Consider the following 20,851-nt stretch of genomic DNA (forward strand, 5'->3'; position numbering starts at 1 on the left):
TTAGAACAAAAGGTTGTGACAAAGCATAAAAAACAATAATATTTATACAATTTGTGCAACTATTTATGTTGTCTTAAGGTTTTTGTTGTAAAAAATTTAACATAATTAAAAACATGAATATTAAATTTCTAAAGTTTATTTACCTATTTTTGATTTTAACAAATAATAAATGTATAGTGCATTTCACATTCACAATTTTAATTACAATATTGTGCGTTCAATATATTTAATGTTTATAATGCATTGATGGTTATAAACAATCACATAAGTAGATTAATCACGACTATTAGTATAAAAATTACTTTGATATGTCGTATTTCAAAAAATAAATATCATTTATACTATGTTAAATATACATGTATGCATTATGGTGTACTTATTTTGCCATCATTATACGATTCATACAAAAATTAACAATTATCTTGCTGCCTTGACACACAACAATTTACTAAAAGTACAAATTATGTTTACATCACGCACCAGGTTTATATGAATGTTATTATTTATGCCAACGATATTATTTTGTAATTTTTTTGTTCTATTTTAATAGCCTTCATTTTAACAAATGCGCATTATTAATTAAACAACGTTTGGCGTCATGATATTATTCAATTGTCTTTTCATTCGATTGAAGTCGATCACCAATGTATTTAATTTAATGTATTTGATGTTATGTGCTAATTATATTATACTATCATCTTTGTTATATGCTATACGATTTTTAATGAGCTGTCTTACATTTGTATGATGATATTTGCTATGTAAAATGAAGACAACCGTAGAATTTATTGTTATAAGCCGCGTGATTAATTATTTATAATTTTTTGAGTGGATTATGTTTTACTATTTTATATATTGTATCTATAAATGTTACCTTTGATCGGAATAAATTTCATATTTCGTTTACTACATACTGAATTCTATATGTATTGTGTGAAGGAGTTACATAAAAGTTGATTTATCTTATCATATGTAATAGTATATATAACATAAAATTGAAAATAAATAATGATAAGCTTTTTTTGATAAAAATATAATTTCTCTCGTACTCAGTATCATGTCCAACACACCTACTATAAAACATACCATCGATGCAATGCATAAAAATATACCTCCTAAGACATGACCAAACGTCCTGGAGAAATGATGAATAAACTTCCCTTCTATGCAAGTTTCGTTAAACAAGATTCTATCACATCTGGTGTCCAGTTTCTTAGCTGAACAAATTTTGGAAATTCTATATATATTAATATAGGTATGATGTTTCTCAATAACCATACTTGTAGACATTAAAGAGGAATCATAGATTGACTTCCACTAATAAAAGGAGATTGACTATATAATCATATGTTCAACATTAACCATTTCTTAGTACATTGTACAAGACTTTCATGTATCAAGCGGATTTAATACGTTCGCTAAATTTCCATAAATTGCTACGGTTGCATTCATTACTGAAATAGTGAGTAACATCATAGTGCGTAAAATGTCTTAAACTTCGCTTTGCTGAAGGATTCTACAGACTCCGGATAATAGAACCCGATGTTCAAGACAATACCATAAACGTAGCAGATTGATGCTATCAAATCACCAAAATTTCCTCTTCAGATTGCATTTTTAGCGTAAAACAAATTCCTGGCTAGGGGTACCATTGTAGCCTCTATCAAAAAAATTGCAGTTTAAACATGCAATACAATAGATCTTCACCGGTACTTATACCGTATAAGCGTGATACCATCGGGAATATACAATAATTATTCCTATATGGCATAAATCTTCTTTGGACGCTTGTAATATATCATGGAGATTAAACCAATTCACTTGCAAAATTACGGCCAGCTCATATAACGAAACAATCTGCCTGATTATGTTTTCATACGTGATCAATAAAACACGTGCCCCTGTGATTGTGTTGATGCAGTCATATGCTGTTTTACTTCTGCTATAATCTGGACGTATGCGCTGACATAGTGCACAAAATTTTATCTAATGATAGTGATCCTAGTACATTAAAGTAGCATATATATTGATATATTAAAGCAAAGCAGAATGCACTTAATTGAAACCGGGAAATATATATGATTTCGAAACTATGTTGGATGTACACGATTAAGTCGAATTTGATAAGGTGCAGATCATAATTAATAATTTATAAAAAGTGATTTAACAAATTGCACAGCACAACGTGGTGCAATATTACTCAGCAATAGCAAAAGACAACAAGATCTAATAAATAACCTGTCGAATAAGGGATATACCACCCATTGCAGCCTTATACGGAAGCATGGTATGATCCAACGTGAAGAGAAGAGCAACAAACACGGGAAAGGGCAATAGTTTTAAATTAAAGGTAAAAATAGATGCATAACAGAAGAATGAAACATGAAAAGAACGAACGGACCTACCAATAGGGTATCCAATGGTGTAAAGGTGTCACATACTGAAATGAAAAACATCAAATGTACAAGCGTGATATTCCCTCTAACAATAAGAGAAGAATAGACCCAGATAAACTGGAATGTATTGATATGTTTGCATCGGATTGATGTCAATCATGGTTTTTAAAGATAAAACAAACTCGTGAAAGGCAACATATGGTGCCTAATACAAGAATACCTTGCGTTTTTCAAGGAGATACTATGAGATTGGAGGATTGTTGGCAACTTCGGTGCTACATTGGTCAAGAAAGGAAAAATAAACGGAAGGCAATACAAGATGCGCACTGCCGTAACTTTTGCATATGCCGAATTATTTCAACAAATGGATTATAGAGGAGATAGATCATTCACATGCATCCCTCATAAATGTATCTATTACCAGCGTAACAAAGTTTTCGTCCTTTGTTCAGAAAATCTGCCTTTTCGGCGTGATAATATTGAAATAAAATATCCTATACACCCGTAGAAAATATCTACCAGCCTAATGTTAACTGGAGAAACAACGTAAAGGTATATGGAAATTAGAATTACCACAATCACCTGCAAGGCGTATGTTCGATTGCCATATAAGCTAACCAAGCCATCCATCGAACGAATATTTGTTCAATCTGCCAAAGAAGATAATTACAGAACCATGCATCAACATTTGGTCAATATCGAATAAAATTTAAAATTATAAGACAAAAACAACGTTACACGGGATGTATCACGTCGATACAGTAAGATCATTGCACATATAGTTATCATTTAGAAGGAACAGTTTGTAATGGTATTACAGTTTATATTAACAATCTCTAATGTATAGAAATATGAAGATGCGAAGTCGGTCGGTTGATGGTTGGTACCTGCCCCGTGATGTATCCAAATATCCTTTTCGTATATATAAAAGACAAAAACCTTACAAGTGAAGATACTATGACGATTTTGTGATTTATAAAACCAACTCCATTTGTAAAACATACACAGTTTACACTACTATGTACTGAAGAGGATTGCCTACCAACCAATTCATCCCTTACCCCTAGGTTATGCATCTATTCACTCAATCAAACTTAGGTTCATTATACGCCGATGATGATACTGCGCACAGTTGTATAACCAAAAATTTGTTCAACTCTAGGGTAAGACGTATTGTTTTTGGTTGCCGTAATGCGCTAAAATATAATGAACGCCAATTTTATTTCTCAGATATGGGCAACAATGATATCATATTAGAAGTGAAAGTACTGCATTACATTCTACAATGGTCAAATTTATAAGTTATGATGGTACCAATACACATAGTAATGGTAGAACGGCGTGTCAAACGGTTCAATGGGCTATGTGGTGTGTAATGTTTCCGTTAATTGACATTATAGTGTGAAGTAGGTATCGAGACACACATTTCTGTGTGACTTTAATAAAATAATGTCTGCTTGCGGTTCAAAAATTCCTACAGAAGCGCTGGGTTAACGGGAGCACACTATGATGTCCGCAACTATGGGTCCTTGGAGCTCATTGTTGAACCCCGCTGCGAATACTACAGATGCAGGTAACTCTCAAGAAACCTTGTTCACGGCTGCTTATGGTTCTGGGATCCAGCTTCCCACGCTAAATACGTTGCCTTCAGTAGTGACGGTAGACGACTATACACATGCCGCGTCGAACATCTATAATGAATACAACGCGCTTTTCGATTTAATTCAGAAGCTAAGGTACGCTAGACTTCGTAAAACCACATTCCAAGATCAATGGAACCCTTTTGAAATACAACATGCTGAGACATGTATACCAATTCCAGTCGATGAAATAGAAGATTACAACTATGATGAACAGACGTCGAGCTGTAGATGCCCTATGAAAATGCCTCCGTGTAGCCAATCACAAGCTCTGGATGATATGGGTTACTGGACTTACAGACTACGCAGGTTGTCCCTTCAAGCAAAGTTTAAAAAGCCTTACGAGAAATTACAGCTTGGAACAAAATATTTAAACATAATAAATTACAAAGGTACACTTTTAAATTCTTTTGCAAAAAACTTTTCCGTTACTGAAAGGAGAGAAGCATGTAATACTGTTGACGCAGTATTATGCCTATCCAAAGATCCATCTAAAGCTAAAACGAAATGGTTAGCTTTGCACAATTTGTAGTATTTTTGTTGCATAATCCTGTGGGTTAATAATCCACATTCTGTTAATTTTATAATCAATTTGCAGGTCTCCGTGGAGTGGTTGTTCGGAAAAGTGCAATACAGGTATACAGGAAAGATTTAGGATTATCCATGACAAAGGAACCCGATCACTGGCAACAGAGCAAAGAGAATGCTCTTTATCAAAATGTTCGGACTACAATCAGCATATTGGACAGTGTTCGATATCGATAATACCAACAAATCCAAACGGTCAGACAATCGTGCGCAATTGTGCCTGTCCCACAAAGGGTTCAGTAATCTGTTCATCGGAGGAAGCTCGATTGACAATATCAAACTGGCTACCAGCTTTTAGGAAATATTGTGAACAAACCCTTTCTGAGAGCACTAGTAATATTCTATACCGGGTAAGTTATTTGTGCATATTATTATGTTAAAAAGCCATACAAGGAATAATGAAAAGATGCAATGTATGGCCATGAAAGCACATTTTTTATACATCATACGCGAACCATTAACCTAGTGAAAGGTCCACACAGAGCAAGAAATGTTTTACCATAGATAGGCCCATTTTACGATTTAGGATTTTATATTTACCAAAATAATACATTATCCATGTTATGCAGGATATCCCCCAATTGAAGATGCAATACTTAGGACGATTTATACAACTGCGTTTCAAGGATGGATATTACTTTGACTGCGCTGAACGTTGGGGAACATTGGAAAATGCGGACAATCCGCGTTATTGTAGAGTAGGATCTCCTATTTTATGTAGGGAACAAATACCGAAAACTAGCGGAAGGGGTAAGAACAACCTGTGATCATTCAATCTGCCACAGTCTCCTTTTTGGACATCACGGTAAGGGATATTCAAACAACAACTGCGAAACATTTTTATTATCCTCTTTTTTTCTGCTTCTTGGGTATGACCCTCTATTACACACTGCGAAGGCTACTTGTGGCCCGTAAACAAACAAACAAACAGATTTAACACGCCCAAACATAATAAATTATATTTACATGGTATTAGTGGCACCCTCATTTGCCACTGATGTGGACTTCATAAATATCCATTTCCAGGGTTCTCTTTTCGATGTGACCTATAGCTTATACGGCAGGCCAATTTACTCATTGTGGATGCAGGGTACTATAATAAGGTAAATCCTCGCTGACATAAGAATAAAATCTGCGTACAGTTTGAACTATGATCAAGGGGTTTTTGACTTTGATGATGGCACAGGAAGAATCTTGCAGATCAAGCTTATGCATAGTAATATGAACAGTGAAAACGTGGCAAAATACACAGTGAAGGTGAGAATTTAGATTCAAAAAACAGATAGCCGATAAAACATCTAGTGTCACATGGGTTCCCAGGTCGGACAACTTGTATCCATTGTGTGCGGGTTGTCGCACATTATTATGAAAAATGACGCTTTGTTATGTCTAAAGGTATTCAGCCGGAATCATTTTGTTTGACAGACAGTAGTTGTTGAGAATCTCATCATCACAATATTTCCATCGTGATTATTGGAATTACATGGTAATGACACTTTAATTCTAATCAGCACTAGTAAAGGTCAAAATATGGAGACTGGAAGCACACAATTAGTGTCCAATATGGATGAACTTTATATTAAGACAAGGCTGAATGATAGTAAAATTAGAAGGTAATCTCCTAAAAAACCCTCAAAAGACACAGTTTTACCGTAAAAATGGCCTTCAAGGACCGTTTCTCCTTAACTAATGGAATGGATTGGGATTCAGCAGGTGAAACAATGGTGACATCGTCTCAAGATAAAAGTGTTTTTATATATTCCTTAAATAAGGCATGGTATGTATCGAATAATGGCTGCGTTAGTTTAATGTTTTGTTATTAAGTATTAGAAACATTTGTAGCATTACAAACATTCTACAAAGCAAGAAGCATGGCGTCTCTGGCGTTAGATTTACCAACGAAAGCCCGCGAATAATCGTGTGCAGTTCATCTTATGATGCTACTGCAGGTTGGCATAGATATCTCAAATGATTAATACAACTTTGTAGCGTCCGTCAAATTATGGGATACGGTGGAAAATAGATACATGAGGAGCTTTTCTCTTGGTGCACCGTAGGTCAAGCAAGAGGATATAAACTCCTTTGTAGTTTAATAAGCGGACGCGGAATATCTCCTCATCCTAATAAAGATATGATGCTCATTACAACAGCCAATGATACATGTTCGCTTTACAACTATGACAATTCCACTCCATTGGTAAGGATTTGATATCATTTTATTGTATATTCAATGTGTAGTTTTCCTATAAAGGGAGAAAGATTATAGGTGCTTTTGATACGCTAGGACTGATTTTTGCTCTTTATACTTCATCCGTAGAAAAGAAAGAGATTTCTTTATACGATTTATCAAGGTACCAGGTGAGTGATACATCATGATATCCCAATACGCGCCAATCATATAATATTGCCTAGGCACCCTTTACTACATTTGATATCGGAAATGTATTGCTGACAAAGGAAGATGTTGTGGTAAAAGAATGTTCCGACTCTAACTATATGTCAACAGAGCATTGATTTTAACCCCAATGGTCGAAGTCTGGTAATAGGAACAAATTTCGCAAGACTAATTTGCATCAATGCAATGAATGGGACTACACTATTCGCATGCTGTTATGATAATAGACCCTCTTACATCGTCGACGATAAGGATTTATGTTTCCCTTCTATATCACCCGATGGAAGATATCTATTGTCTGGTAAATGTATAAACATCAGTGATAAATTCAGTAGGCTGCACTGATGGAAGATTGTCCATATGGAACTTTAAAGGGCAAAATGTCTGCTGTCTTCCTGGACACGAGGGTATTTTTGTTTAGCAATATAAAAAAATCTGCAAGGTCCACCTCATTTTGCCTGTTTCAATCCAAAGAAGGCCATAATATCGTCGGCGTGTGTAAAGGTCGCATGGTGGCTACCCGATCTTAAGGGCACAAGTGACAACATATCTACTCAGTAGTATCATATGTGTTAGAATGTACACATCTAACAAACACACACTTTGTTGATATAGCTATTTACGTTATTATGTGTCGAAAATTCTCGGTAACCCATTTTGTAAGAAATGGAAGACAGCTTCCTTAACCATATTAGACTTCTCGGAGACAAAGTATGGCACTCTCTTTTTAGACGAAGAGCGCCAAATCGTGCTATATTTCGCAGTTTAGGGGAGCTTGAACAGCTAATAATTTTGCGCCTCGTTAACATAAACCAAGCTGTTCCTGAGAGAGCCTTAAGGTTATGGATGAATCCAACTTCGTTTACCGATTTCAGAAGAGCTTTATCTTTGTTGAGGTCTTATTATATCGTTGAGATTTCCGACAACCGTGCGAAGGATGGAAAACAACAATATGAATTGAACCAATACTTTAAAGAATCGACGTTGAAAGATATTTATGACATACCTCTAGAATTAGAGCAAGGGTTTTACTACTTAGGAAATGTTGAGGACCGTGATAAAATCATCGGCAACCCTCCATCAATCAACACACTTATACAGCACTCAAAGGAACGCTTAGACTTTTTAGTATTATTTCTCGTGTCAAAGGAGCATCGTGAAAAAACATTAAGAGCGAATAAAATTTTGAAGAAAATAAGGAAGCTAGAGAAAATGAAGGGAACAAACACGAAAAATCCGTTGTTATTCAAAAAGGTCAAATCGTTAGAGCAACAGCTCTTCACTCTAACGAAAAATGGAAAGACCATTTCATCCGATCTTCTACATGTCTTAGAAGGATATAGCATGATATTTGATGAGAAAAAGAAGAACAGGATCGGGAGAGGTGAAAGTTTGATGAGTCGCCATGCCTTGAGCTGGCTATTGAAGGGAGTTGATACACAATTGATTATATTAATTGTTGGATATTTAAAATACATTGAGAAAGGGTATTTATTTAATGAAACAAATTTAACAGACAATTCAGAAGGGAGAAATGAAGCCAGAACTGATGTAAATGATCAAGAAACCATAGAAAAGTTAGCTTTGGGAACGAACTATTTAACTGAATCTTTAGATTTGCTTTTATCTCTATCGCAGGCTAGATACGGTGATACATTCCGATTAGATAATCCGACATTGTCCCAGCAACGGATATTACGATTCCTCATCGAGTTAGGCTTAGTCTATGCCGATTCAGATGGGAGCAAAATTTACGTCACTAACTTAAGTTTCCTTGTGGATGTTAAGCATGCGAATCTAGTTGAAGAACACCAAATTTCCATGTCAGTTTGCGGTAATAAAGGAAGCAAAATGGTTGTGCAGAGCAACTTTAAGATTTATGCTTACATACCAAGTGCATTGCAAATGAATGTATTAAATCACATTTGCGAATTGCAAGCTAAGACACCGAATTTGGTGATTGGGGTGTTAACAAGATCAAGCTTACAAACGGCATTCAAGAGTGGGATCACAGCAGATCAACTAATATGCTTTTTCGAATCTAAAGGGCAATATGATGATATACAGATAAATCGTAATGTGATGAATGTTCCAGAAAACGTGCGACGTCAATTAAAAATGTGGGAGGCCGAACGCAATAGACTTGAATTATTAAATGCAGTGGTGTTCAAAAGGTGGGACAATGACTTCATCCCAGAGCTTTTCAAACGTGTAGTCAGATGGGCACAAACTAAACGTTATGAAATATACCATACAGCATGGCCATCGGACATATCTTCATCAGCATATCAAAAATGGCTAGAGAACGAGAAATATTTAGGCTGCACGTTAGAATCCAAAGAGGAAGTAATTGAAAAGATTAAGCAGATTCGGTCGTCGTTAGCGGAAGAAAAAATACGTTCAAGCTCTGCAAATCCATATAGATAGCTTAGTCCTTGATGTTGTGTTTGACAACAATGTAAGAGATTGCTTCTGCCGACGCGTGAAGATACTGTTGATTTCTGTCACGAAACGGTTTACAATGACAAAATATTGTCAAAATGCCACTGAGTGGCCACAAAAAGTGCGAATACTACACTGAAAACAGCGGTGGTCAATTAATACAATAACTGTAGTAACCAGAATTATTTAGTTCCTAAATAGGTCTAACAATTACTTATAGAATCGTTGAAATGGAACCATGCCAATACTTCCCCTGCTTTTCATATCATCTTCATAAATTTGACAAAATTATCAAAATCACTTTGCCATTTTTCTCGTTCTTCCCTCGTCTTGAACACAAAAATATACGTATTGGTACCAGCTGTAATCTCCAAATATCTGAGATTGTCTACCTTTGTTTTGAAGTTAGTTATTTTGGCAACTGGTAGGGTTCCGATTAGCTGTCGCTTATTTTCGTCTCCTTCCGAATCCTTATTTTTGTACCATTCAATGCACTTTCCATCTTTGCTACACATAACTATCACCTTTGCATGAAAAATAGCGGTCTTTACTTTCACTGTCGCAGTTAGCAATTTACGATAATGCAGTATCTTGTTGCGGCGTATATCCTTTGCTGTGGCCTGTAGAATTTTGAAAAGTTACGTATGGTCCAACAGGCCAACTTATATGGAATGCTTACCGTTCTATTATCAGCGTCACTTGACGATTCGGCTGATTCCTCGGCCGATTCATTTTTTACACACTTAGCAGCGTAGGTCGGTCTCCTTCTGTTGGCCCTTATGGAGGCAACTTGAACACTGGGTGTGATGACAGTCGGTTGTGCAGTTGCAGCACTCTATTACAACTTATAAAAACATAATCAATGCATACCTTATCCTTGAGAATATCTTCATGAAAGCCGAATACTGAACTATCTAGGTTCCACTTACTCAGTTCAGCATAATTCAGTTCGGTTGTCTGCAATACATACGTTTATTACAATCGCAACGGAATCTAACTTACATTAAAAACATGAGGTAATAGAACCGGTTCGTTAGACGTTCGGGTACTTCTCCCAGCGTATGACATTTTGATTAATAGAACTTGAGATCAGAGGATATACTCGAGCAAAGCGGATAGATGAAAAGATTTAGATCATACAGAAACCATGGAAAACAAATTAATAATTAACATCGATTGTAATGCTCCCAGTGTTAACGTATCCCTGCGTATTATAGTTTAATAAATAATCTATGACGTTATAATTCGTCAATGACATCAAGTGTGTACAATTGGTGAGCAAATGTACTTCGCCAATGTAATCGCATATATATACACATACAAAATAGAATAAATAATATTATTCCTAAATACAAAATGACATTTTTAGTTGTGTAGCACATTCAAATCCGGAGTGTAGTGGCACAATGATCCTCATATTTGAGAGTCTACTATCACTATTTTGATATAAGGAATTATAACATAATACATTTAAAGATGGGTGATTGGCTTGGAAGTGTTGTTAATTCTTTTGGGAATCTTGGCAATGCGGAGACAAAGAAAAATATCTCATCGTCGGATAAAGATGGGTGTCACATATACGCAGTTATAGTTATGCGCCACTATGCGCAAAAGGAAGCATGTAGGCTCACAGCGGAATACGATTTTTCGACTCTACCAATGTATATGGCTAAAATATCTCGTGAAGTGACCGATTTGGTGTCAAGGTAAGCGCCTATGAAATACCTACTTTAAGTTCTCGTTCGTGATTAAGAAGACATTATTTCGTATCTGTCAATGCCATATGACCACACGTTTTATGGTCACTGAATAAATATCTATCATTAATATCTGCATACTCTGGGCATGTAATAAAATAGATTTAGGACCACGGCACAAGAAGCACTACCTGACGAGTCGAAATGCGTAGATATGGAAAACAACATGGGAATGTTCTATGTCAAAGCTACTAGTGATTTACCACCAAGTCAACTTGTTTTTATAGTAGCTGTCAATAAACATTGCACAAGATACCAAGCGCTCCAATTTCTTCAAGAAGCCATGCAAATATATAAGGTATACTTGCATAACCAGCATTTATTATTGTCATGATGAAAGGTGCTTAACACCGTAATATATGTGCTATATTGGCAACAAATGGACAACAGATATGGAATTTACAGGTACAAGAAAACGTCTATCGTGACAACACTGGTGAAGCTTTAAAGTGTCCAGCACTACGAACTTTGATGGATCAATACAAGGGAAAGCGTGACGTTTTGGTTGACGCACAATCTAAGTTGGATGAGGTACTTTGATCAATGAAAATAATATACCTACAGACAAAACAAATTGTGATGGATACGTTGGACAAATTGATAAATAGACAGGGAAACCTGGATGAATTGATCGCAAAAAGCCAGGACATGACCCAATCTACAGCTAGACTTATGAGGTGCGTCATTTTGCATATAGAACAAAATACAATCATTTAAAAACACTCAGGGATGCTAGACGACGCAATAGTTGTTGCTCGGCGATGTGAGCCCCAAGGCCCCAGTCAAAATACACTAACTTAACTGTGGAAACATAACTTTTGGCTATTAATGTAAGATTGTATTAATAGAATATGGAGACTCATACTCCTAGTTCTTATATTGCCAATATAACACGGAAGCCGGTAATAGTAAAGCTTAATAATGGGACGCGATTTCGTGGTATGTGTATATAACTACAGCTCCAATAATAATTAAATATCAGGATTATTGTCTAGCTTGGATGACAGGATGAACTTGGCTATGGAAAATACTAAGGAATATTGTGACGGAGAGCTGGTTAAAGCGTATGGAGACTCGTTCATACGAGGCAACAATGGTAAGAGTCAATATATAATGCGCACATCAGAATTCCAGTGCTCTACATAAGTCTAGATACTGAAGTTCAATGATTCAGAATCTTCTTTTGTGACCCTGAACGGGTTTTAGGCTTACCCACTGGTGCTATGGTGGTTAGCGAAAGAAAATGGTCACTACACTAATGAAATGATGCTCCACGTTTTATACACATCGTATAATCATTAAAATATTAAAACAATGATTTATCAAATAAGTTTTTATATTGACTCTCCTTTACCTAGTGGAACACTATTTTGCTAGCATCACATTGGAAATAATCTGGTTGTGTATTACACATCATGCGAAACTCCGTTGAAAACTGGATTTAAGTGTTAATTTAGCCTTTTCCATGATTAAAGGAGAGTTAATTGGGTAATGGAGCCTAATGTCAGAAGGTACCTGATCTATATGGCCAGCGGCGTGAATGCTAATTAACAGCCCTAAAATTACACTCAGTTATACTGATAACAATACCCTTGAAAGTTCCTGAGCGAGTGATATAATCTGTATTTTAGGTTCCGCAAGGACGGACTCAGAATGTGCGATAGAATCCGTTGTTAGAATTCTTGTAATGGGAGATTCCCTTATTCTCTGCAATGCTGGCCCAGAAAATATGCCATGAGTAATGACGGCCGTTACACTCTTTGCACCATTTGTTATTAAAATTTCTGCCGCTTTACACAGAGTTCCAGCTGTGTCAACAATGTCATCAGCTATAATTACATCACGATCCTTGACATCACCACACAATTGAGCACTTGCCAATTCATTTGCCTTTAGCCTCTGTTTAAATATCATGGCTGAAGAAACATCACATTGTGGATACTTCTTCGTGAAAATGTCGTATAGTTGAATTGACCTGGCATAAGCACCTGCATCCGGCGAAACCACAGCAACCCTGTTAAAGCCTACTAGATGGTCTATAAAGATTTTTATAACACTCAAGTTGTCCACTTGGACCCTGGGTCCAAAGAATCCTTGGCACATAGCACTGTGGAGGTCGAATGATATAACTCGATCAACACCTGTCAACTCTAGCATCCTGGCTACATCGCTCTGAAAAGTGCTATCATAACAGCCATAAATGACTATGAGTACGCTATTTATAGAACAATCGATTATGAAGCAACTAATACATGAGATGTATTTCACCTACCGCCGATATATTTGACCCAGGACTGGGTTTTCTGTCTTGCCTTGCATATCCAAAGTATGGTATTATTGCTGTAATTTGCTTTGCCCCTGATTTTCTAGCTGCAGAAATCATGAATAAGAGTTCTATTAAGTTTCTATTAACAGGGGGGGACGTGGACTGGATTATTACCACGTCACATCCTAGAATTTCTTCCTGTAAATCAACCTTTATTTCCCCATCTGAAAAAGTTGATACGTCAGATTTTCCCAGAGTTAATCCAGAAAGGGAACAAGTGTCATTAACTAGACACTTATTCCAATTACCTGTGAATACTAGAAGATTCTTTTCATTTTTAGAAACCATTCTGTCAATCATTCCTTCTGATCTAATAGTGCAAATACCTCTCAAAAACAATATTAGTATCACCGCAGGCGATAACATTTCACCAAGACAGACGTACACTAAAAAATTGCACACAGAACCCTTCCACAGCCTACTACGCACAATTATATCTCAACAATTATATATTAAAATATAGAAAATTAGGAAATGGGTACATTACACTCGCCCGACCAAACATATATAGTCGACACAGTTCGCGCGCTTACAACGTAGCACGCCACCTGTAACATTCAATATACATTATGACACTAGAAAGTGAACTACGTCGTATGTTGGATAATTCAAATGTAACACATACACCGCAAGAAGGACTGCTCAACTCCATTTCTCGCATTCGTTCATTATCTGTATATGGGCAGAGCATTAATGGGAAATATTAACGCGACACAGATTTTCAAACTAAACTCATCGTCACCTACAAGCACATTATCTTTCAAATTAGTGAAATTGCGTCTTGACATCCCAATATGATAAAGTCCATTATAAATAGGTGTAATATACATATCTCAACTTTTAGAAGACCGCAACATGCCGACTTTCATATTCACTTGCTTGAAAGGGCATCGACACCTGGAAGAACCTTTCCTTCCATCAGTTCGAGTGAGGCGCCACCACCGGTAGAAACGTGGCTGAAAAGATGAGCCCTGCCTGTTTGTTCGGCAAGAGATGCTGTATCACCGCCACCAATCACACTGATTGCTCCTCTTTTGGTAGCTTCTCCAACGATATCTAATGCGGCAATCGAACCCGTTGCAAAATTAGAAAATTCGAAGACACCAAGTGGGCCGTTCCACACAATGGTTTGGCAGCCTTCTATAACAGTTTTGAGCAGTTCCACTGTCTTTGGGCCACAGTCCAAACCTTGTGAATCATCAGATATCCCATCTGCTTCGCTAACAACCTTAAAAGGAGCGTCATTGGAAAACGCAGTAGCAGCTTTAAAGTCAATTGGAAGGTATACTTTAACACCAAGTTGCTTCGCTTCAGCCATTATATCTGGAACAATTTTCGCTCCTTCTTCATCATATAATGATTGACCTATGGGCATTCCATTGAGAACATTCTTGAACGTATAGGCCATACCACCGCCTATGAATAGAATATCAACCTTTCGCATTATGGATTTAATTAGTTGTATTTTGTCCTTAACTTTAGCACCGCCCAAAATACTCATGAACGGTCTCTTAGGAGTTTCAAGTATCTTGGCAAAGTAGTCTAGCTCCTTTTTCATAAGGAGTCCTGCCACTTTAATAGGCACATTTACACCGACCATAGAACTGTGAGCTCTATGAGCTGTTCCAAATGCATCATTAACATAAATATCACCTAATTTGGTCAGGCTATTGCGGAATGCCTGGATAATGCTGTCATCGACCTTTACCTTATCTTTCACTCCCTCTTCTGCAGCATGGAATCTAAGATTTTCCAACAACACGATCGTTCCTGTAGGAGCTTCCTGACAAAACTTTTCAACAGTTTCACCAACGCAGTCATCAAGGAAATCAACCTTTTTGTTTAAAATTTTGGAGAGCTCGGTAGCGACCGGACGAAGAGAGTACTTTTCTACACGGCTACCATCAGGCCTTCCAAGGTGCGACATCATAACAATAGATTTGACATTGTGTTTTAGAAGAAATTCGATCGTAGGAATTGTTGCTTTTATGCGTGTGCAATCCCCGATGACTCCTTCTTTAATGGGCACATTAAAGTCGGCCCTTAGCAATATTCTAGCACCAGGCAACTGTATGATGTTATAACAAAACAACACACGTTCATATGGCAACAATGCCGCATTTCATTTGACGTACCTTATCGACAATATCGGCAAGGCCGAGTTTAGACGAGAGCATGGATTCCATGATTACCAAAACAAAAGTTCTACCGAAAGTTTTATTTATATATTGTCTATATGGACAGAGCAGAATAATGTTGAGTAAACGCCTGATTAGTAGGCGAAATAATTCATAACAACTGGGGCTCCAACATGAATAAAAGTTATTTCCGATGCGACGATGCCACAAAAGTAGTATTAAGAATATACATTTTTTTTGGCTAGAATAAACATTGGCCAGCGTATACATATATGCATTCTAATTATCGAATATTATTACACACATAAAAATGTGTTATTTTCTTCGTGTGTTATCCACTATACCATTGAGATGTTGATTAGACTATAGCATTCGCATGGACCATATACTAACGCATTTAGTTTTCTTCTCATTCTTATAAGATCTATATGATCCTTCCTATAAAGCTTTTCCATATATTTTTCATTTTTCAATAACCTTTCCATTGCGACATTCATAGGGGATATAGATGTCGTTTCACACAGGTTTATGTAGTCTGCTGGGCAATTCTGTTCCGTAGTGACGTTCCGGACTTCTACATCACCGTATACATCCCAGTCAATTTTTGTATGACTGTTTATTTGGTAAGCGTGTTCCACAACTTGGAGGCTTCTTTCATAAGAGCGAATGGCAAAACTATTGCTGATATCTGTATATGACGCATGATTTTTCTCATATAGGGTCTCTCTTGACGGTTTATCGATCACAACATAAAATTGCAAAAAATTGATTACTTTCTCCAAATCGATATATCCATTAATCGTTGTACCTCTTTTTGCCACAGCCTCCACTTCAGCATCATCTATATTACTTTCCTTGTATATACCTTGGAGTATGGATCTTATCAACATGTGTGATGCCAAATCCGGGGTAGGCGGCACGGTAATACATACTGCGGAATTCGTAATCCACGAGGGGACATTCACAGAAACGGTTCCTCTTGATGTAATCAAATCGGTTTGTTGATCACGCATAAAAACCATGAAGTTAGTATTAACATCCTCTATCATAATGATCACAGGCTTATTAATTTCAATTATTTGCTCCAGGGAAGTTGCATCTAGGGTTTCCCGATGATATACATACACGAATTTTAGTTCTTTTTGAGCAACAAAATTTTCTACATTGGTCGGATTATCTGCATAGCAACAGTAAAATCCCATTGCTCTACAAATAAGTTCAATTCCATTTCGTATGCCGCATCCCGGAGGATATAGAATAACACAAGTTTTCTTCTTCATTGTGTTACCATCCGCTGTTTGATCCGCATCATCACGCTTCAGCGACGAAAGAAAATTATATAATGATTCAAATACATCTTGATGCCCCAAAATCTGGGAAATGCGAGTGGGCCTTAATTGATCTTTCAAGAGCTGGCCACCTTCGCAAATATTTGGATACGACAACGACAGACCGTCGTGATACTTGATATGACGACATCGTCCCATCAATTTATGACTTATCAACTTCATAAAATCCTCTTCGAGTATTATAATCACATTTTCACCAACCTTATGGGATAATGTAGAAACGTCAGTCCACCATCCTAATAACATACAATTTGCCGTTGTATGTTTTGCAACAACCTTGATACCTGCAACCAAATATACACATGACACACATATAATGCATACACGATATGACTAATGTGATGCCATCCTACCTGAATTTGTGAATATTTTAGTTAGGTGCTGCCGAGAGGAGAATGCTAGATTCCCTACAATAGCGATAGTTTTGATGTTGGAAAATGGTTCAAGCTGTTTTATATAGTCCACATCATCACATGGACAATCGTTTAAACAAAAAATTTCTCTATTTAGCCGATTACAATGAGCGTTTGTCTGCTCGAAGTCGTCCGACAACAGAGGTGACTTGATATTATCATACACATCATTGGTGATAGAAAACGAATGACAGCGACGCTTCCCGAATGCAAAAACACCCTCGTTGGGAGTCTTTGCCGTTTCAACCTTTTTAATCTGCCTATCCTTTTTTCCTTTACTAACATCGAGCCCCTTCTGACAAAAAAAGTCGCTCAATGTAAAGTAATTACGCTTTGCCATTTAAGATAATTCCCTGAACTATGTAATACACACCTGTAGACATTGTATTTTACACCGAGACCCCGACGAAGTTGAACGCGCGACAGGTGGGTGGCATATAAAAAATACATTAACAACTAAAAATAACAAGACAATACATCCTCATACGATTAAAGTGCGTGTTTCTATACCAATAAGGCATATTTGCGTTTAGGAAAGTTTTCGCATTTCTTGCGCTGCTTAATGGTCTTGAGGTGGAGTTGTTTTGGGGTAAGTGCTCTTCTCTTGGCTCTGGTAAGTTTGGGTCTCATATTAAGAGGCATTTCAGATATTTTTGTGTACTGTTTTCTGGCCTCCTCACGCTTGCGTTGGTTGTATACTGTAAGAACCTTGGCGATGGCCTTCCTTATAACACCGATTTGCGACAACTTGGACGTAGAAGTCACTGTTACTTTCTGCACTCTCATAGATGCATACTCTTGCTTGAGGTCTTCCAGTTGCTTCAAGAGTTCAGCATCGGTTTTGTTCCTGAGTTCGTACACCTTGATTTTCTCCTGTACGTAATGTTAATAACGTAAAAATAAACAAATAAAAACGCAAAGAAGATATACTTACCATTTTTAAACAATGAAGTATGTATCAAATTCGTATAGTTTATGATCCCGCTCCCAACACTACGGAGGAAAACGGTACCCCGATAATATATTGGCTTTATTCTACGCACACCAATATGTTTGGTCAAAAATAACCGATAGGCGTAATTATAACAACGTAACAATGGCGAGTTGAGATGATACGGTAGATGGCCATATCACCCCATCTGGGCCCTTGCACGACGGCAGATATCGACGTGTTCGACCTTCTTAAGTTTCTATGTGAATCTATCAAAAGTGCCGCATACTGCCGTAGGATAGCTATATTATTTGTTATGAATTGACCTTATTAGATGACATCTGTTGATGATTGGTAAATCAACCCTAAACGCCAAATGCTTCCTGTTGTTGTTTTTCGGTGCTCCAGGCACAGGGAAAGGAACATTTGGAAGGCTGTTGGCCTCTGATTTGAATATAGATCATGTTTCATCAGGTTCGTTTTGTGCATTGGTTGTTTTACGCGGTATTAAGGTGATATACTGCGTAAAGAGATCCAAAGGGGCTCCACACTTGGTCGTCGGGTGAAAAAGATAGTTGAATCAGGTCTTTATGCCGATGATGACACTATATGCAGTATAGTCAGGTACAATTAGTAGCCATCCTGTTGTATATGCTACAGCGCTGAGTTGGCGCTAGCCTCTCGAAGTTTAATCTTGGATGGAATTCCTAGGACAGCCGCACAGGCACAGTTTCTGAAATCCATATCTCTCAAATCGAATATTCCACTCATATCGGTAGATTTAACGTTGGATCGAAACATTTTGGTAAAACGCTTATTAGGCCGAAGGGTGTGTTTCCGTTTGTCACTTTAATTTTTTTTATAGCACTGTGCTCAGTGCAATAGTAGTTATAACATTTGCACTATTAGCTCCGGTGAATATGAAATGCCTCCACTGCTGCCTTCTAAGGCCGACTTGCTGAAGGTTTGTCTACCAGCAACAACCATGACTTCGTTTCAGTGCAACGGTTGCGCGAAATTACACCAAAGGCCTGATGACACTGAAGAGATCATTCAGAATCGTTTGTTAACATACGAAAAAAACCACAAGGAGGTTTTTCGTGCTCTAGAAGGTGTTAGTTTTTTCTTAGACGATTTAGACTTAATAGATACCAACGATGACATTTGCAATAAAACGGGGCATTGATGATTACGGCAAATTCAAAGTTAGCTTTGAGAAATTTCTACAAAATATCACAATTGACCAACTGTAAGTGATTAAACAACATCACATGTTTGCAAAGTATACAAGATTGTAAACGATATTTCCCTATAGTTAACTATGCCAACTAAATGAACAAATCTGTGGTATTATGTTCTTAATCTGAGGGGAAATATAATATCCTCTCATCTTCCGCTGTTAAATATAGACTTAGAACGTTGCTGATAATTACCTTTGGAAAGCCCACAAGTTAATATGTTATAGTTACAAAGAATTATTCCACGAAATAAAAACTATAAGCTATGCATACGAAGTCATGCCCTGATTTAATACACTGGATAGACCAGAAATCGTATTATGATGGTACTGTAATCGGTTGCCATAAAGATAACATTATGCTGTAATAGGTTTTCCCCAGTTTACTTGTTGTATGAGAATCAATCCCGCATAACAATAACTACAGCTTAACAGTCTATCTAGTTTATTGAACAAGTGTACATTGCATATAAGATAGGATGGTAGCGAGTTAGATTCATTTCTGGATATTTATTCTATTCGCCAATCAAGCTAATCAGTACCGAGGGCGCTTGTTGGAGGTGCGTGTATTCTAAAATCTTGATATCCAAAAGATGTTGATTCGACGCCAAGCCCCTGACCTCCACGGCTGGTGTCGAACTCCTTACGAAACACATCACGCCATTGGTAGCCATTAATACCACGAGCTAATTTCCGATCCGTATCTATGTTATCTCCTGTGTCGGCATCCACTCTTATTATCCTTCCGTCGATTACACATCCATTGAACATACCTATCGAGCGTCTAGCAGCTGGTATGGTATCATAAATTACAAATGCGAAGCCGCAGGGTTTTTTTTCGATACTATTAAGACCCAAAACAATGCGATGTATGCGTCCAGCTTGTGAGAATATCTACGAGACGATGAGTTAAAGCATAGACAATGGACGCTAGATTTAGAACACAGCTCACATACCTCATGGATCCTCTCTTCAGGGGTTGCAAATGATAAATTACCAACATATACAGTAGATGATCGCTGTATACGATAGTTCCATTCTTCGGGTGACGAACAAAGCTTTTTGTCCCAATACTTGCGTTCCTTGGAGATTGAATGATAGAGTTTCGCCATATTATAAAATTAAACACAGCGATTATGCTTGATAATGAACACATAATATCTGCGTATTAATCGTCATTGCCAATTTTCAAATTTAAATGGCAACCCGTGTTAGATAATATTTTATGGCTGTACAGTT

General features: G+C 37.1%; 13 protein-coding genes across 13 annotated transcripts; 7 read left to right on the forward strand and 6 right to left on the reverse strand.

Moving 5' to 3' along the window:
* Positions 1 to 3,847: 3,847 nt before the first annotated feature.
* On the forward strand, positions 3,848 to 5,565 carry BBOV_IV008000 (putative integral membrane protein). Its single transcript, XM_051767127.1, has 4 exons — positions 3,848 to 4,546; positions 4,635 to 4,974; positions 5,194 to 5,374; positions 5,410 to 5,565. The coding sequence occupies exons 1-4, from the start codon at positions 3,903 to 3,905 to the stop codon at positions 5,559 to 5,561; spliced, it is 1,317 nt and encodes a 438-aa protein (XP_051623297.1). The 5' UTR covers positions 3,848 to 3,902; the 3' UTR covers positions 5,562 to 5,565.
* Positions 5,566 to 5,575: 10 nt separating this feature from the next.
* On the forward strand, positions 5,576 to 6,237 carry BBOV_IV008005 (uncharacterized protein). Its single transcript, XM_051767400.1, has 5 exons — positions 5,576 to 5,727; positions 5,767 to 5,881; positions 5,927 to 6,019; positions 6,057 to 6,110; positions 6,147 to 6,237. The coding sequence occupies exons 1-5, from the start codon at positions 5,591 to 5,593 to the stop codon at positions 6,177 to 6,179; spliced, it is 432 nt and encodes a 143-aa protein (XP_051623635.1). The 5' UTR covers positions 5,576 to 5,590; the 3' UTR covers positions 6,180 to 6,237.
* Positions 6,238 to 6,269: 32 nt separating this feature from the next.
* On the forward strand, positions 6,270 to 7,623 carry BBOV_IV008010 (WD domain G-beta repeat family protein). The gene is made up of 9 exons (XM_051767857.1): positions 6,270 to 6,401; positions 6,467 to 6,573; positions 6,614 to 6,677; positions 6,713 to 6,821; positions 6,863 to 6,982; positions 7,037 to 7,093; positions 7,131 to 7,320; positions 7,355 to 7,426; positions 7,462 to 7,623. The coding sequence occupies exons 1-9, from the start codon at positions 6,283 to 6,285 to the stop codon at positions 7,578 to 7,580; spliced, it is 957 nt and encodes a 318-aa protein (XP_051623298.1). The 5' UTR covers positions 6,270 to 6,282; the 3' UTR covers positions 7,581 to 7,623.
* Positions 7,624 to 7,635: 12 nt separating this feature from the next.
* BBOV_IV008020 (Transcription factor Tfb2 family protein) lies at positions 7,636 to 9,622 on the forward strand. Its single transcript, XM_001610674.2, has one exon. It carries the CDS (start codon positions 7,686 to 7,688, stop codon positions 9,444 to 9,446), a length of 1,761 nt encoding a protein of 586 aa, XP_001610724.1. The 5' UTR covers positions 7,636 to 7,685; the 3' UTR covers positions 9,447 to 9,622.
* A 69-nt stretch (positions 9,623 to 9,691) lies between these two features.
* Positions 9,692 to 10,724, reverse strand: BBOV_IV008030 (uncharacterized protein). Its single transcript, XM_001610675.2, has 4 exons — positions 10,464 to 10,724; positions 10,332 to 10,418; positions 10,141 to 10,296; positions 9,692 to 10,081 (listed from the first exon to the last, which is right to left on the reverse strand). The coding sequence occupies exons 1-4, from the start codon at positions 10,527 to 10,529 to the stop codon at positions 9,722 to 9,724; spliced, it is 669 nt and encodes a 222-aa protein (XP_001610725.1). The 5' UTR covers positions 10,530 to 10,724; the 3' UTR covers positions 9,692 to 9,721.
* A 193-nt stretch (positions 10,725 to 10,917) lies between these two features.
* On the forward strand, positions 10,918 to 12,020 carry BBOV_IV008040 (Synaptobrevin family protein). The gene is made up of 5 exons (XM_001610676.2): positions 10,918 to 11,167; positions 11,327 to 11,516; positions 11,624 to 11,749; positions 11,783 to 11,895; positions 11,946 to 12,020. The coding sequence occupies exons 1-5, from the start codon at positions 10,938 to 10,940 to the stop codon at positions 11,983 to 11,985; spliced, it is 699 nt and encodes a 232-aa protein (XP_001610726.2). The 5' UTR covers positions 10,918 to 10,937; the 3' UTR covers positions 11,986 to 12,020.
* Positions 12,021 to 12,034: 14 nt separating this feature from the next.
* Positions 12,035 to 12,504, forward strand: BBOV_IV008050 (LSM domain family protein). Its single transcript, XM_001610677.2, has 3 exons — positions 12,035 to 12,157; positions 12,201 to 12,314; positions 12,366 to 12,504. Exons 1-3 carry the CDS (start codon positions 12,070 to 12,072, stop codon positions 12,368 to 12,370), a joined length of 207 nt encoding a protein of 68 aa, XP_001610727.2. The 5' UTR covers positions 12,035 to 12,069; the 3' UTR covers positions 12,371 to 12,504.
* Positions 12,505 to 12,550: 46 nt separating this feature from the next.
* On the reverse strand, positions 12,551 to 13,998 carry BBOV_IV008060 (ribose-phosphate diphosphokinase family protein). Its single transcript, XM_001610678.2, has 2 exons — positions 13,491 to 13,998; positions 12,551 to 13,390 (listed from the first exon to the last, which is right to left on the reverse strand). Exons 1-2 carry the CDS (start codon positions 13,908 to 13,910, stop codon positions 12,791 to 12,793), a joined length of 1,020 nt encoding a protein of 339 aa, XP_001610728.1. The 5' UTR covers positions 13,911 to 13,998; the 3' UTR covers positions 12,551 to 12,790.
* Positions 13,999 to 14,300: 302 nt separating this feature from the next.
* BBOV_IV008070 (Phosphoglycerate kinase family protein) lies at positions 14,301 to 15,806 on the reverse strand. Its single transcript, XM_001610679.2, has 2 exons — positions 15,680 to 15,806; positions 14,301 to 15,612 (listed from the first exon to the last, which is right to left on the reverse strand). Exons 1-2 carry the CDS (start codon positions 15,728 to 15,730, stop codon positions 14,416 to 14,418), a joined length of 1,248 nt encoding a protein of 415 aa, XP_001610729.1. The 5' UTR covers positions 15,731 to 15,806; the 3' UTR covers positions 14,301 to 14,415.
* A 174-nt stretch (positions 15,807 to 15,980) lies between these two features.
* BBOV_IV008080 (uncharacterized protein) lies at positions 15,981 to 17,804 on the reverse strand. Its single transcript, XM_051767464.1, has 2 exons — positions 17,385 to 17,804; positions 15,981 to 17,315 (listed from the first exon to the last, which is right to left on the reverse strand). Exons 1-2 carry the CDS (start codon positions 17,782 to 17,784, stop codon positions 16,021 to 16,023), a joined length of 1,695 nt encoding a protein of 564 aa, XP_051623299.1. The 5' UTR covers positions 17,785 to 17,804; the 3' UTR covers positions 15,981 to 16,020.
* A 110-nt stretch (positions 17,805 to 17,914) lies between these two features.
* BBOV_IV008090 (Ribosomal_L29_HIP superfamily protein) lies at positions 17,915 to 18,531 on the reverse strand. Its single transcript, XM_001610681.1, has 2 exons — positions 18,379 to 18,531; positions 17,915 to 18,317 (listed from the first exon to the last, which is right to left on the reverse strand). The coding sequence occupies exons 1-2, from the start codon at positions 18,379 to 18,381 to the stop codon at positions 17,949 to 17,951; spliced, it is 372 nt and encodes a 123-aa protein (XP_001610731.1). The 5' UTR covers positions 18,382 to 18,531; the 3' UTR covers positions 17,915 to 17,948.
* Positions 18,532 to 18,628: 97 nt separating this feature from the next.
* Positions 18,629 to 19,795, forward strand: BBOV_IV008100 (Adenylate kinase family protein). The gene is made up of 7 exons (XM_051767071.1): positions 18,629 to 18,849; positions 18,888 to 18,999; positions 19,036 to 19,204; positions 19,241 to 19,339; positions 19,376 to 19,489; positions 19,524 to 19,624; positions 19,667 to 19,795. Exons 1-7 carry the CDS (start codon positions 18,723 to 18,725, stop codon positions 19,671 to 19,673), a joined length of 729 nt encoding a protein of 242 aa, XP_051623300.1. The 5' UTR covers positions 18,629 to 18,722; the 3' UTR covers positions 19,674 to 19,795.
* Positions 19,796 to 19,952: 157 nt separating this feature from the next.
* BBOV_IV008110 (RNA recognition motif domain containing protein) lies at positions 19,953 to 20,851 on the reverse strand. Its single transcript, XM_001610683.2, has 2 exons — positions 20,569 to 20,851; positions 19,953 to 20,506 (listed from the first exon to the last, which is right to left on the reverse strand). The coding sequence occupies exons 1-2, from the start codon at positions 20,722 to 20,724 to the stop codon at positions 20,144 to 20,146; spliced, it is 519 nt and encodes a 172-aa protein (XP_001610733.1). The 5' UTR covers positions 20,725 to 20,851; the 3' UTR covers positions 19,953 to 20,143.

The sequence above is a fragment of the Babesia bovis genome, assembly GCF_000165395.2.
Source record: "Babesia bovis T2Bo chromosome 4 map unlocalized Chr4_1, whole genome shotgun sequence".
In the NCBI taxonomy this organism is placed as follows: domain Eukaryota; phylum Apicomplexa; class Aconoidasida; order Piroplasmida; family Babesiidae; genus Babesia; species Babesia bovis.

Coding starts and splice junctions, on each gene's coding strand:
- BBOV_IV008000 (XM_051767127.1), top strand. CDS start 3,903: ATGATGTCCGCAACTATGGGTCCTTGGAGCTCATTGTTGAACCCCGCT. Junction 4,547..4,634: donor TCTAAAGCTAAAACGAAATG/GTTAGCTTTGCA, acceptor ATCAATTTGCAG/GTCTCCGTGGAGTGGTTGTT. Junction 5,375..5,409: donor ACCGAAAACTAGCGGAAGGG/GTAAGAACAACC, acceptor AATCTGCCACAG/TCTCCTTTTTGGACATCACG.
- BBOV_IV008070 (XM_001610679.2), bottom strand. CDS start 15,730: ATGGAATCCATGCTCTCGTCTAAACTCGGCCTTGCCGATATTGTCGAT. Junction 15,613..15,679: donor TTGCCGATATTGTCGATAAG/GTACGTCAAATG, acceptor AACATCATACAG/TTGCCTGGTGCTAGAATATT.
- BBOV_IV008020 (XM_001610674.2), top strand. CDS start 7,686: ATGGAAGACAGCTTCCTTAACCATATTAGACTTCTCGGAGACAAAGTA.
- BBOV_IV008040 (XM_001610676.2), top strand. CDS start 10,938: ATGGGTGATTGGCTTGGAAGTGTTGTTAATTCTTTTGGGAATCTTGGC. Junction 11,168..11,326: donor GTGACCGATTTGGTGTCAAG/GTAAGCGCCTAT, acceptor AAATAGATTTAG/GACCACGGCACAAGAAGCAC. Junction 11,896..11,945: donor TCTACAGCTAGACTTATGAG/GTGCGTCATTTT, acceptor AAAAACACTCAG/GGATGCTAGACGACGCAATA.
- BBOV_IV008080 (XM_051767464.1), bottom strand. CDS start 17,784: ATGGCAAAGCGTAATTACTTTACATTGAGCGACTTTTTTTGTCAGAAG. Junction 17,316..17,384: donor TAAAATATTCACAAATTCAG/GTAGGATGGCAT, acceptor ATTTGGTTGCAG/GTATCAAGGTTGTTGCAAAA.
- BBOV_IV008030 (XM_001610675.2), bottom strand. CDS start 10,529: ATGTCATACGCTGGGAGAAGTACCCGAACGTCTAACGAACCGGTTCTA. Junction 10,297..10,331: donor AAGATATTCTCAAGGATAAG/GTATGCATTGAT, acceptor AAGTTGTAATAG/AGTGCTGCAACTGCACAACC. Junction 10,082..10,140: donor GTGACGCTGATAATAGAACG/GTAAGCATTCCA, acceptor AAAATTCTACAG/GCCACAGCAAAGGATATACG.
- BBOV_IV008100 (XM_051767071.1), top strand. CDS start 18,723: ATGATTGGTAAATCAACCCTAAACGCCAAATGCTTCCTGTTGTTGTTT. Junction 19,205..19,240: donor AACGCTTATTAGGCCGAAGG/GTGTGTTTCCGT, acceptor TTTTTTTTATAG/CACTGTGCTCAGTGCAATAG. Junction 19,340..19,375: donor CTAAGGCCGACTTGCTGAAG/GTTTGTCTACCA, acceptor ACTTCGTTTCAG/TGCAACGGTTGCGCGAAATT.
- BBOV_IV008050 (XM_001610677.2), top strand. CDS start 12,070: ATGGAGACTCATACTCCTAGTTCTTATATTGCCAATATAACACGGAAG. Junction 12,158..12,200: donor TAATGGGACGCGATTTCGTG/GTATGTGTATAT, acceptor ATTAAATATCAG/GATTATTGTCTAGCTTGGAT.
- BBOV_IV008110 (XM_001610683.2), bottom strand. CDS start 20,724: ATGGCGAAACTCTATCATTCAATCTCCAAGGAACGCAAGTATTGGGAC. Junction 20,507..20,568: donor CTGAAGAGAGGATCCATGAG/GTATGTGAGCTG, acceptor ATCGTCTCGTAG/ATATTCTCACAAGCTGGACG.
- BBOV_IV008010 (XM_051767857.1), top strand. CDS start 6,283: ATGGCCTTCAAGGACCGTTTCTCCTTAACTAATGGAATGGATTGGGAT. Junction 6,983..7,036: donor ACGATTTATCAAGGTACCAG/GTGAGTGATACA, acceptor AATATTGCCTAG/GCACCCTTTACTACATTTGA. Junction 7,094..7,130: donor TGACAAAGGAAGATGTTGTG/GTAAAAGAATGT, acceptor ATATGTCAACAG/AGCATTGATTTTAACCCCAA.
- BBOV_IV008005 (XM_051767400.1), top strand. CDS start 5,591: ATGGTATTAGTGGCACCCTCATTTGCCACTGATGTGGACTTCATAAAT. Junction 5,882..5,926: donor TGGCAAAATACACAGTGAAG/GTGAGAATTTAG, acceptor TAAAACATCTAG/TGTCACATGGGTTCCCAGGT. Junction 6,111..6,146: donor GTGATTATTGGAATTACATG/GTAATGACACTT, acceptor GCACTAGTAAAG/GTCAAAATATGGAGACTGGA.
- BBOV_IV008060 (XM_001610678.2), bottom strand. CDS start 13,910: ATGTTATCGCCTGCGGTGATACTAATATTGTTTTTGAGAGGTATTTGC. Junction 13,391..13,490: donor CTGGGTCAAATATATCGGCG/GTAGGTGAAATA, acceptor AGCACTTTTCAG/AGCGATGTAGCCAGGATGCT.